General features: G+C 33.5%; 1 protein-coding gene across 3 annotated transcripts in view; it reads right to left on the bottom strand.

The window, feature by feature from the left end:
- Window positions 1-2,349: 2,349 nt before the first annotated feature.
- LOC124359131 (serine/arginine repetitive matrix protein 2-like) overlaps window positions 2,350-13,698 on the bottom strand; it is a 54,846-nt gene continuing 43,497 nt past the window's right edge. For all 3 annotated transcript variants that reach the window (XM_046811612.1, XM_046811611.1, XM_046811613.1), the window contains one exon: window positions 2,350-5,559. In XM_046811612.1, coding sequence (XP_046667568.1) covers window positions 5,496-5,559 — 64 coding nt within the window. In that variant the 3' untranslated portion in view covers window positions 2,350-5,495. The remainder of the gene's footprint in view (window positions 5,560-13,698) is intronic.

The following is a 13,698-nucleotide window of genomic DNA, read 5'->3' as shown; positions in this document are numbered from 1 at the left end:
ATCTTGTAAAATAAACAGAAAAAAGTTACAAGAACCAAACGAAAATATGTCCCAAAATTGTCATCCATTTTTTTTAATAACTTCGTTAATTTTCATTTTACAACAAAAAGTTACAAGAGTATAGTTATAGAGAATTTTACTAACACAAAAAAATGTATAAAAAAAGTTTTTGTAAAACGAATAGTTTGTATGATAAATTAAGTTCGTACCCCTTTTTTCAAGATGGCGGCTGAGAGACAAGAGTGGCGACCCCACAAACTTGGAATTAAGCTTCTTCTAACCCCCCTGTTGAGGTTAAAAAAATAAAATTGCACCCTCTAAAAAAATGCAAAACCATATGTGACTATTTGTAAATCTATTACATTAACACTTACTAGTCTACTGTTGTACCAACAGTCTGCATTGTGGAAGTGCTATAAATAGATAATTTGGGATTCTCTTGAGTAAGTTCTGGTGCATCATCACATTTCCGGTGCACTTTCATTTTGCCTTTGAAACGTTTGGACGTTATTTTTATAGCTGAATAAAGTTTGTAAAACTGTGCATGATAGCCATCGTTTAAAGATATTTCATTCGAAATTTCGATAAGTTTTTCTGCGACCTGGTTTCACTATATGATACTCCAAAATAGTTATACATTTTTTTAAAGTTTCCAGTGTAAACTTTTAAATTTTTTCACACGTTTCTCCTTCACAAAATACACTTTTCATACTTATACCACTCATTATTTTAATGCATATAAACTTATTATTAAATTCACAAAATTGTTTTAAGATACAACAATCAAATCAAAGCGTCATTTCAAATGTTGCCAGATTCTATTGCCTAAGACTACAACAGCAAACATGTTATTGTGATCAGCTGAGATGGCATCACGGCGACAGATGGTAGTGTGGGGATAGTATGAGAGAGATATAAAGAAAGAAAGAAAAGGAAAGAGACGTGGAGTGTGTAGCAAATGTAATAGCTTTAGCTACATCACCCCATGAAAATCGTCACATTATATTTTTTCGTAATCCTTAAAGGATTTTCTTCAAATTAAAAAAATTCAAATGCGCTACAGTATTTCAAGATGACTTTTTTATAACTTTGTGACTCGCCTATTTCCTTATACCACGCTCAAACCATCAGATTATTGAAATATACACTTTTCTTCATGTACTTAACTAACTTACCTAGTCTTCATCTGACGCACTCAAGTTTTTCTGAGGATACATTTTTGTACTAATCTGATGCACTGCCCTCACCACACGCCTCTATATTAAGGGTTCATATATGGTAGGGGTCATTACAGGGTACAAAGTTTCTCCTATGATTTTCTGACATGCTCAAGTAAAGCAAAAAATTTCCGCTTGGGCTATCCTAATATGAGATGCGGTACATGTTGCTACGCATTTCATTATTGCATTGTTATTGTTAGACTGTCTTGGTGGTTTGTTAAATGTGATCCAGTGCTTAAATAAATACTTTATACTAACGTGTAACCCGGTGAGCGCACGATTGCTTAATTTTCGAGGTAAATTAATTTTTTAGATACCACTTAGGGTAAACAAAATCATTGAAAAAACAAGTTGAAATAAATTTTTTTGTGCAAAAGTGGGAAGCCTACATAGATTTGCTTCCTATGTAGGCAAATAGGATGACACGACGCTGTTACTTGCTGAACACTCACCAGATGAACTCGCCGTACAGTCATATATTGCTCTGGAATTGCTTACCAATACTGCCATGAGAACGATCTTGGCGTGAATGTTTCCAAAACCAAGCAGCTGGCTTTCGGAAGAAGAGGTCTTGGTTCAAACTGTGCCTGGTGTGTCTTTGGAAGAATACTCTGCATTTCTTGGAGTAATTATAGACAACCAAATCTCTTGGTCTCGGCATATAGATGCCTTAACAGCTAAACTCAGCTCCTGTATTTATGTTCTAAAGCGCATCAGACAATCACGTAGTCTAGAGACTGCTATGATCGCCTATTATGCGCTCTTTCAGTCACACCTGCAATATGGGCTGGCTGTTTGGGGAGCATCAACAGCAACAAACACAAAACGTATCTTAGTATTGCAGAAAAGAGCAGTGAGAATACTGGCCAGTATAAACTCTACAGACTCATGCAAAGAAGTTTTTGCGACATTAAATCTAGTTTTTTTAATTCCATTGTTATTATTCACATTATACTGTACATTGAAACAATAAATGATTCTCATACAATGTTAACTCATTATATGTAAAGTAGATTTTTAAGTAGTATGAACCTCTCAGTAGTTTTTTAACTAACCAATAAAACTATACAACTTCTGCCAATTTACATGTATTAATAACCAACGGGAATTTGATGAAAATAAAAACAAATTTTCATTAATGAATTTTATTCAGAAACTAGATACTTAAAAAAATAATTCACTAACAGCGGGAGGGGTCGGGGGAGGGGTTAAGGTAAAACTTATGTACAAGCAGGATGTTTATACTAATTTAATATTTTCATATAGTTTTACAATTCTTATTCCAATAAAATTGTACTTCAATATTTAAACATATCACATAATCATATTCTTAAAATTTAATTTGTATTACTGTCAACATATTATTGCATCATTATGTAACAAAATTTGATATTTAACTATACAACAATTACAAAATTATGCAATACAATTTATTTAAAAAATACTTTACTAAAAAGCAAAAAGTGTTAGAAAATATATGTTTACCTTTGTTATTAATTACTAATTTGTTAAATAAATGAAGAAACATTAGTTAGGAGGAAACCATACATACATTGCACTAAAATATTACAGTATCACTACAGTAAACAATTTTATGAAACCTATATCTTACAAAAAATAATGTTTGTTTAGTAAAATCAACAACAAATGCTTTCTAATGCATACAAATAATTAAAACATCAAAAGAATACAAATACTATTGAAAATGTTGAATAATATTCATAAAATTTTCCTTAAAAATGAGTTTAAACAATATAAAAATTTGTGAAAAATATTACAACTACACTGCGCTAGTAAAATCTACCAAGCCTTTAATACATTTTTCCAAATTTTCCTCAAAATTCAAATATTCTTCTGCCTTAACAAGGTTTTATAGAAAACACTGTTTTGTAGCAACAGATTGAGACCTTAATTTTCATTATTAAACATTACATCATATTCGTTGCTATGAAATATGTTCATTTAGACTTTAAAGAATACAAAAATCACTTAGATTTCAGCTGTTATAAATAAGCTGTTTTGATCAAATGATAGAATTTCAATCAGGTTTTTTTAACTGAGCAGTAATAAAATATGTAAAATCTTACAATGTGCATTTTATTTTATTTTGATAAAACACTGCATTAAAGCTAACTATAGTATGAGGACATATCATTGCAAGCCCGGCAGTTTAGCTTTAATATTTATTATTAATGTAAAAAAAATCTCAATCAATAGTTTTAAATACTAATTTTACAGCAAGAAACTAATCTTCTATATGGATGCAAAGTTTAAATTGTGTATGACAGACATAAGTGCATTAAACAACAGTGTATTTCACACAGTTCAGGCTTGCAACATGTCTTGTACTATAACCAAATAATGGCATCAACTTTTACTGTTAATACAGATGATGCTTAATTGCCTTATAAGATTAACATGACATCAATTTATTTAAAAAATATGATTATACTTTGAAATTATAAAATTAAATACACAATAATATATGCAAAATATGTTTCATCACTCTTAAAAAAGTAGGGTAAGTAGAGTGCTATTATATATGTAGGACAGTATGACGTGTGACTCAGTAATGGTCACATGGTACTTATTATGTAAATTAAAATATTTTATTCATAAAATGAATTATGTTCAGCAGATAGATGACTAAATAAAGTATGACTAAACTGAGTTTTAAAATGCTAAAATTAAATTCTTGTGATTACAGTGGAACCTTGATATATCTAATCTCCATATATCAAATTCCCTGATAAATTGAAGTTTTATCATTCCTCTAGAATGTTTACTTCAATGCTAATTTTACCTCTATACATCAAATTTTTACCCTTAACTCTGCCTACTGTTAACATCTGTACGAGGTTTAATAAAATTCTATCGATGTTTCAGTTTATCAGTGCAACAAACAAAAGTACATTACCGTACTTTTCATGTCTTGTGACTTGAAACCCTCACCACTCTGACACTCCTTTGTTTTCTATTGTCACCAGAGGTAAATCACCACTCCACCCTATTTGTTATGGACGTTACTGTAATTTAGGCAAATTTCCAGTGAACCGTGGGTAAAGTTTCCAATATTTCATGTAAAGGTGCAATGGCAAACATATTGTATTTATTTAACTTTTTCAATGATTATTTCATGTTCCCATTTATACTGTAATACTGTACGCGTCACTAAAATCATAATCAAGCCTACATTATTACTGAAGTTGTAAACCTCTTTATATGGAAATCTGTCCCAAACACCCTTGATATACCAAATCTCACAATATCAAAATTCTCTATGTATAGAAGGTTTGTATTTTCCCTTGAGATTCGATATATACAGGCTCCACTGTATAATGCAAAAGTAAATACATTTTAAATAATGATTAATATAAATTTAAAAATATCGGCTAATCTTCTTCTTTCCATTTTGTAGGCACACATTTTATTTTGTTTATATAGATTTAATTTTGTGAAATGGAAGTCCCTAGAAGCGTAACATTTGGACAACAATAGTATTAAGCTGTGATACAGCAAAAAATAGATGAATATACAACAGCTATCTTTACAGTGACTATTACATTTATAAACAATTAAAAAGGTAACTGGCAAGTAACAAACAGACATTTTTTCTAGGAATATTATATATTTTAATTTTTATTACAATTATGAGTCCATTCTTTATAATGAATATCAAGTTTACAAAATATGAACCGGCTAAGGAAACTAATTTAAAATAAAGAGGAAATCAGTTAATATAATTTTTGATAACATTATTTAACGGCTGGAAAATGAAGAAAACAGCAATATCTGTGAACTTAAACTCATATATAATTAATTGGATAGCAATTTACATCTTGTTTTTTTTAATGAATACTGAAAGTTATGAAATCCGTTTTCATGTATTTATAGCTGACACAAAAGAAAAATGGCAGGGAGGGTTAAAATAGCTTAGGAACAAAACATTCAGTTAGATACTAAAGAATTAGTTTGAACATCATAGGTCAATCAATAATTTACTTGTAGTCCACAGCTATTTAAATTCACTACACCAGAAAAACAAGATATTTTTTATTGTATTCATAAAAAAAATGTTTTTTAGTCTCCAGATTAAAAGATGCATATTTCTGTATCAACATTTACTACCACAAACCCATTTACCACTAGTGGAAATACAAACACAGCTTTAAATAAACTTTTTTAAATATCAATAAAAGCATTTGAATATACAAATATGTACAATAAAGTATGAGTAAGCATAATTATCTTGCATACATTATGTTTTGTAAGGCCTCATTTTCTTCCTCGTAATTTTCTCTTAGGTGGTGAAGACTTCACTGGAGATATGCTTTTTCGCCTGAAATAAGAAAAATAATCAAAATGCCAGGAATTGCAAAAATCCAGGAATGTAGATATACAAGAATCACCTAACTCACTGATATTTGTGAATAATTTTTGTGCTATTTACATTATGAAACTTTGTGTGAATCCAAAATAATTCCCTGCAATGTTAACCCTTAAGCGCGGTATAAGAATATGTCCATGCCATCAGAATTGCACAAAACGCAGCATACCAGGATACCCGTATTGTCGTACTTTAGTTTACTGTATACATTATAATTCATGAAAATGCTGTAAATGTGGAGAAATGCATAAATGTATTGATTAATGACCATCAAGAAGCAAATTGGATTGCATGTCACGTACAAAACCAATAAAAAAAAACCAGTGCTATTCTTTTATTGATGCTTACAATGCAAGGTGCGGCATGGCCATGTATATTTTAGTCTCACATTGCAAGATCACACAAATAAGGCTACTTTCTCTAGAGAACTCCAAAGTTTGTATAGCAGTCCTAGTACCCAACATACTTGCTTATAGGCAAATGTATACTGAATATAAATTATACAAATTAGTATTAACAGATTAACTGTATTTTTTAACAATTAAATAGCATTAAGACATTAAAATCTAAGCTTCTATAATATAATGAAATATTTTTAGATTTGGGACGAATTCATATTCATAACACAGTTTTAAACTTTAATTTCATGTTAAAGTGGAGCCTCAGATTTGCAGCCGGCAGCTGACTCACGTTCCCTCTGAATAAAAAAAAAAAAACAACAAATTACATCAATCTTAAGAAACAAGCTATTTCTATCTATTTATTAACCCTTTTAACCCCTTATTGGACTTGCCAGAAAGCCCATGGCGATAAGGGACTGTAGTGCAGAATTGAGGGAAAATACATCTAGTTTTCTTATTTTTGAAGATAATTTTGAGGTTTTTGTTTTAAATTGTTCACAAATAAGTGTACTTTTAGATGTAATAGTTAAAAAGTACTTGTACAGAATGATTTCTTTTTTTTTAGCGATATATACATAACATTTTTTTATATTTTTTATAGTTTGGACATACATAAAGGGCAGAAAAAAAAATTGTAGGCCCTGAAAAATGAAACAATTTTTGCTGTACACATATTTCTTACTACACACACAAAATATGAAGAACTTATCTAGATAAATGCAGAAGATATATCCTATTCATTGTATTGCTGCATAAGCACTTCTTCATATATTTCCATGTCAGTAAAAGTATACAGATATGTATACTTGTTTTTGCACTTTTGAAGTAATAACAATTGTAATTGTTTGTAACACTAAAACTTGTTTAATTTTTCAAAAAAGTAAAAGAAATAATATAATATTTACAATATATACATTTTATATAAACAACTAAGTTTCATTGTCTTCAAAAATAGCACCTTCACCACTAATAATATTGTTTATCAAAGTGTTTTCACTCACTGGTGACTTTTCTCTACGACGTTTACTCATGTTTTTACTAATAATACAATAAATCACACGAAAAACAACCGCTTTCAATCACGCAAATAATTGAGGTTATAACTTCAGCATACAACAACAAATGCAACTGAAGTCGTCTGACGGCTGACATCGACAAATAAACTACACTCAACGACGACGAAATATAATGCCAATTGGAAGGTTTATTGTTTTTGCATGTAGCCTGTTTCTTCACCGACCACTATACCAAAACTGAGGCATTTGGACATATTATTAGCGAGCTACGTTAAACTCTCGAGACGTCCGGTATATCGAACGTTGGGCATTTTAGCTAGACCACCTCTGTCCGATATATCGGATGCCGGGACTAAAAGGGTTAATATAAAATTAGCCTATATGCAATGAATAAATTGGGATTGAAACGTTTAATTGAGATTGCAGTTGTTATTATTAAAAAATGAATCAATGTTAACTTATGTGTTAGTAGAACCTTATTCACACAGAGCAAGCACATCTGAGTCCATATTAAGATTTTTGTTAAGCCAGAAATCAGACAACGAAAGATTTTTCTCACCAACCAACTGCTTCTCCTCATCCCAACCAACAGATATTTACTTAACAATGACAAATCAGCCTGTTAGTCCCGGACACTTCCCTGGTTGTTTGACTTTAGTATTCATCATTAGTTTTGCTACAAAATAAACTTTGAATGATAATATTTCAAATTTCAAATTAAATTGAGTAATAAATTGCCATTGTTAAATTTGATTCAGCCTTTTAGATACTCCCACATCCTTGAACTTAATATATTTTCTGTATTTATACAAAATTAATTTACATCTATGTTACTTATATTTCATTTATATTAAATTATAATAACTAATATCAATACTAGTAATTTTAATTTGTTTACACCTTAGATTTTCAGACTAAGTTTAATAACTGCAGTGTATTTCAATATTACTTCTGTCAAATTAAAAAAAGAGCATTCTAATTTTAAAAGATATATAAAAAATACACAGTTTTAAGCACATTTATTGCTTTTTTGGTTTAGAAACAGAGTTGAAAATTACTTTCAATGTCAGTTATTTAATGTGGATAAGATGTTTTTTGAAAACAAAGACATGGAGTGCAAATGTCTTATTGGTAGAATATTTGATTTTCCTCTATAAATCCCATATAATATAGGGTGTTTAGATAAATCTTCATAACTTAACCCTTTAACCACCACGCCAGAGATATATCATGCAACTCTAGTTTGTGAACAACCACCATGCCCGAGATATGCCGTGCAACTGTAGTTTTGTGAACAACCACCATGCCCGAGATATGCCGTGCAACTGTAGTTTTGTGAACAACAGCTATGCCCGAGTAAACTCTTGTTTTCATATTATCAGCGGTTTTATTTTTGTTGTATTAGCTGTTTTATTTTTGTGTTACTTGGTGCTCTATTATGTTAGAAATGTCTAAGAAGATAGACGTCCAGTCGGTGGTACAAACTTGTAAACACTATTCAAATTGGACGCCACATGCTTTCTATCGTACACGAGATTGGGAATGGTTAAGTTGATATTTTACAAGGCGTTTCTGATGTTTATTTGTAGACAGTTGTGTGTGATAGTAGCAATATGTTGTAATGACAGGACGAAGAGGATCTACTACTACTGTTACTAGAATTTCTTAGTTCACAGTAGGGTCCTGAAGATTTCTCAGACGGCGACAGATGGACCAGTGATGTCTCAATAGAAAACTGGGTGGAAATAGATACAGTAACTGAGCTAAGTATTCATGTAAACTGATAATGATTCTGTTGGCACTGTAAGTGATACACAAGTCTCAAGTGTGTAAGCACACAACAAGATGGAAACAAACATTACAACAGTCACTAAGTAGATTCAGAACTCTTGTAACAAATCAGCACAAACCATGAAAATAAATGTATTTGAATTTTTTAAACATTTATTCCTCACTTTATTACTACGTGTTTCCAGTTTTCATCTTGGATTTATAAATTAACTACAAATTTGTTTCAAATTTGTCTACAAATATGAAGTGTTTGTATTTATTTGTCTAATGTTACAATTACTAGAAATTTCAACACAGTTTATTATTTTTTTTATAACTTTTAAGGATTATATGTTACTTATTATACTTTTTTGGTTAGATTCATTTGAAGCATTTAATTTAGAACAAAACAAATTTAAATTTAAATATTTATCTAAATAAAATTGTGTTCAGTAAGTTTTAGACAAAAGCCAGCAAAACCAATGATTTTCAGCATGCTGCAGCATCAAGTAGCTGGCACTCTAAGGGTTAACCCTGGAACTGACTATAATTTTTTCCCAAAACGCCAGGCACTTTTTGTGATTCTGTAAGGGTTTGTTATTTTAATCACTGCTCTCTATTTTTCAAGATACATACATTTTTTAAACATCAGTGTTTTTAGAAATACAAATGTAGTTTACAACAATACAAATACTGAATCATTTTAATTAAGAAGTTTGTTGGTATTTTTTAATAGTACATCTATAAAAACTACAAAGTCTGCAAAAATCTGTAATTCCACAAGTGTGTTTGTGTAATTATGACAGTTTGGATTCTATTGGATGACCTAATTTTGTTTACTAAAATGTAATTTGTGTAGAAGAAAAAGATAGACTTGGTTGTTCAATAGTTTATGTAAAAGCAAAAAATGTGAAATAAAGGCCTAACCTTTTTTAGGTATTTTTGTTTTCATCAATTATTTATACACCTTTAGAAAGTACATTTATATAAATTTACAAAAATGTACAACAATGTACTTTTAACTTTATTATTTTCAAAGTCAATAGGACACAATGAATTCAAATCAAATCAAATCAAATCAAATCAAAATGCCTTTATTTACAAGCGTTTCTCAGTACATACACTGTTTTGCAGAACAACTCAAGTCATTTAATGGCCTTAAATACTAAATAACAAAGAACTTGCGATTAAAACTAAAAGGAACAACATTGGATTATACTAAATACTAAAACTTATACACTAACAATTTAAATACGTTATTTATCACCACATATGTAGTCCTTAAGTTTTAATTTAAAAGAATTGCAACTGTATTGCTTAAGGCTAAGGGGGAGGTCATTGTACAATTTAGGGCCGAAAAAATACGAAAAACTTTTCCTCCCCGACTTCATGCCTGACTTTTCGAAAGTCAAGAAGGTAGCCATGGCGGGTACTCTGCGTTGCGAGACCCCCTCCCGGAACAACAACCGCTCGCTCAGGTACTGCGGCTCCTGGTGTGATAGGACCTTGTGGACCAATTGTGCAAGTCAACATCCTGCAGACGGACTCCACTGGTAGCAGGCTGGCAGCATCTCGAAAGGGGGACACGTGATCAAAACGTTTCAAGTTGAAAATGAAACGCACCGCAGAGTTTTGAAAGTCTCTGAATACGTTCTACGTCCCCCCCGCGAGATGCTGTTACCATAGGCTGGATAGCAGTAATAAATGACGGAAAAAAACCATCGACTGCATAAGCTGAAGCTTCGCAAATTCCGGCAGTAGAGATCTGAATCTGTATAGACCTCTTAATCTGCCAAGTGCACGTTGTATGACATAAGTGACGTGTTCAGAGAATGTTAAAATCGCTATCAAGCATGATGCCGAGCGTTTTCAACCTGTCACTCAAGGTCAAAAACTCCCCATCAAGAGCAATCCCTCACACCACTGTCTGTCAAGGCCTGTATTGTGTTGTGTGGTATAGTATGAAGGACAGTGCACTTGCCAACATTGAGCTTTAACCCATTGTCTACAGGACCATTTACTGGATGTTTTCAAGATCAGAGTTTATATGGGCAAAAGCCACCTGAACTGAGCTAGGGTCATAGGACAAATGCAACTGGCAGTCATCAGCATACATATGAGCCGTGTACAGTGTTTAATAATACACTTTGGGAAGTCAAGTGGTGTACAGGTTAAACAGTACAGGACCAAGACAACTTCCCTGAGGCACACCTCGCTCCCTACTTAGAGAGGCAGATGTCTCGCCCTCAACCCCTTGTCACCTGGCTTCTTCCTCCAAGATAAGACTTCACCCACTCAATAGCGTTTTCTCCAAAGCTGTAATAGTGCATCTTGGCCAACAACATTTTGTGACTAATTGAGTCAAATGCCTGCGAATAATCCAACATAACAATGGAGTTGTATTTTCCACTGTCTTTAGAGTCAATCAAATCTGAAAATAAGTTCATCAGGGCAGTGCAAGTACTATGATTATGTCTGAAGCCAGATTGAGTTTTAGGAAGAATGTTCTTATCATCCATGTGGCTTCATCAATTGCTTAGTAACAATTTTTCTCCAATATTTTGGACATCGCTGGTAAAATCGATATTGGCCTAAGTTGATTAACACTATGAAGGGTGGGTACCTTAGGTAGGGATGAAACTATACTTTCTTTCCATCTTTGTGGAAAACATGCCTTCAGACAAGGACTCATTTATCAAATGTGTGAAGGCACCTAGTGCATATGGACTCACGGCTCTTAATCATCCTGAATAGTAATTTCATCGCTGCCCGCTGCTCTGGTTTTTATTTCATTCATTGCTGATTTTCACATCCTTGTCAGTGACTGCATGGAAGTTAAAATTAACGTCATCATTATTTAACTTGTTCGAGTTCAAATAAATTACTTTTTCTTCGCTAACCTCATTTGCACTGCCCATCTCAACAAAGTATCTGTTAATATCATTTTATATTCAAAATTATGAGGTAAACAGTTATTGGTAGAATTTCCAACTACATTACATTTCTTGAGGCACGTCCAGAAATCTTTTGGGTTACTTGAAGATGATAATTTTTCAGTGAAAATATGACTTTTTTGCTTTCCATATCATCAGGTTCAATTTATTTCGTGCCTCTTTGTACAGTTCCCAGTCTCCATTAGTTCTGGACTTCCAATATTTTCTATGCCAGTTTATTTTAATTTTTGTATTCTTAATTATTTCATCATTTCTCCAAGGAGCCTTCTCTTTTGTAACTCTTTTACAAACAAGAGGGGCGTGTTCATCAAATACCTTTTTAATATTCCTTGAAATAAAATTGTTCAATATTATCTATTCCATCTAATTGCGTTTGCACTATTCCAGTTAACATTTGCGATTGCAGCTACAGCCCTTTCTTCATTGAAATGTTTAAAATCTCTGTAGATAATCATTTTAGGCGTTTTTTTCTTATATTTAGGAACTTTAACCGTGCAATAAATAAGCCTGTGATCCGTTATTTTTATTCCTCTGTGATCTATAATACTAGGTGCGTCTATGACGCCGGTCCTCTCGATTTCAGCCGACTGTCCACGATTATGTGGTCTAACAAGGTGGCTGAAGTTGCAGTAACTCTTGTTGGTTCATTTATAAGTTGTAATGCGTTTGATTCTTTCAAGAGTCGGCGTAAACATTTAGCTTCATGGCATGTCTTTGATAATAAATTAATGTTAAAAATCCCCGAAACACATTACTGTGTTTACTTCCATAGCCAGGCAAACAAAGAGAGAGTGTAGAAGAGCTGACATCGAAGTGTACCTCACGTGTGGCGCCTGTAAACCACACACAGACCAAACCTCACCCCTTCCACTTTGGCAATAATGCAAAGAGTTTCAACTCCAGGGTCCACATCCGCTAGAGTGTATCGCTCGAAAGGAATACTCTCTCTCACGTACAGGGCCACACCTCCACCTGTCGTATCAATAGAGGAGTCGTTTAGGGTACCTTGGCGATCACAACGAAGCAGAGTGTACCCCGGTATATTGAAACCAACTGATGAGGTTTCAGGACGAAGCCAGGTCTCAGAAACCCCAAACGCATCAAAAATCAAAGTCACGCACGAAAGAACTCATCTCATCAAAGCCTGTATTAAGAGACCTCATGTTTAGATGCGCGACCTTGAGACGTCTTTCACCCCCCCTCTCGGCTAGTTTCCCGACACCCGCGAGGTGTCCAGACTTCCACAGGCATCGTGGTTGTCATTAATGTCCTGCACGGGTTCGGGACTCGGGGCCGAGATTTGAGACAACTTCATCCTGAAAACACGGGGGACAGGTGTTTTGTGCATCGGGAAGTTGCAAAGCTGCGGAGATAGCCTCCACAAACAGTGAGCCTAAGCGGGCGACACCTCTTCTATTGAAGTGTACGCCATCCCGGGTGAGATCCCGCTTACCCACACAAGTATTGGCCTCCACGAATTCAACACCAAAGTTGTTGCACATGAGCTCCAACTGGGCGTTGAAGTCGTAGAGGGCCCTGTAGCCAATATCTTTTCGAATTAAAACACTGTCTAGGAAAACTTTTGAAGTTTGGAATCTAGTCCTAACAGTGTAAAGCAGATCCGCCATAGCATGAAGTGCCTCACGCTTCCCATGCCCACCATTGTACCCCGAACCCCCCCGATAGCCTCGTCGAACATTATTACACCCTACATGAATATAAATTACACTTAAATCTACACCTATATAGTTCAAACAATCGGTCCCTTAATGTCTAAAATTTTCCCTCCAGGGCAGCACTCAAGATAAGCTCCCCGAAGAACACATTCCCTGCTAGAATATCTCATGTGCGAGTCACCTATTAGCAGAACATCGTTGAAGCCTTTATTTTTACTGCTGCCCTGGGGGGTAGGGGAGGGAGTGCGAGATTGAGGCACTGGAGGACTGACAG

Source organism: Homalodisca vitripennis, chromosome 4 (assembly GCF_021130785.1).
Source record: "Homalodisca vitripennis isolate AUS2020 chromosome 4, UT_GWSS_2.1, whole genome shotgun sequence".
NCBI classification, from domain to species: domain Eukaryota; kingdom Metazoa; phylum Arthropoda; class Insecta; order Hemiptera; family Cicadellidae; genus Homalodisca; species Homalodisca vitripennis.
The sequence above is the reverse complement of the archived record's forward strand: the minus strand, read 5'-3'. Positions and strand labels throughout refer to the sequence as shown.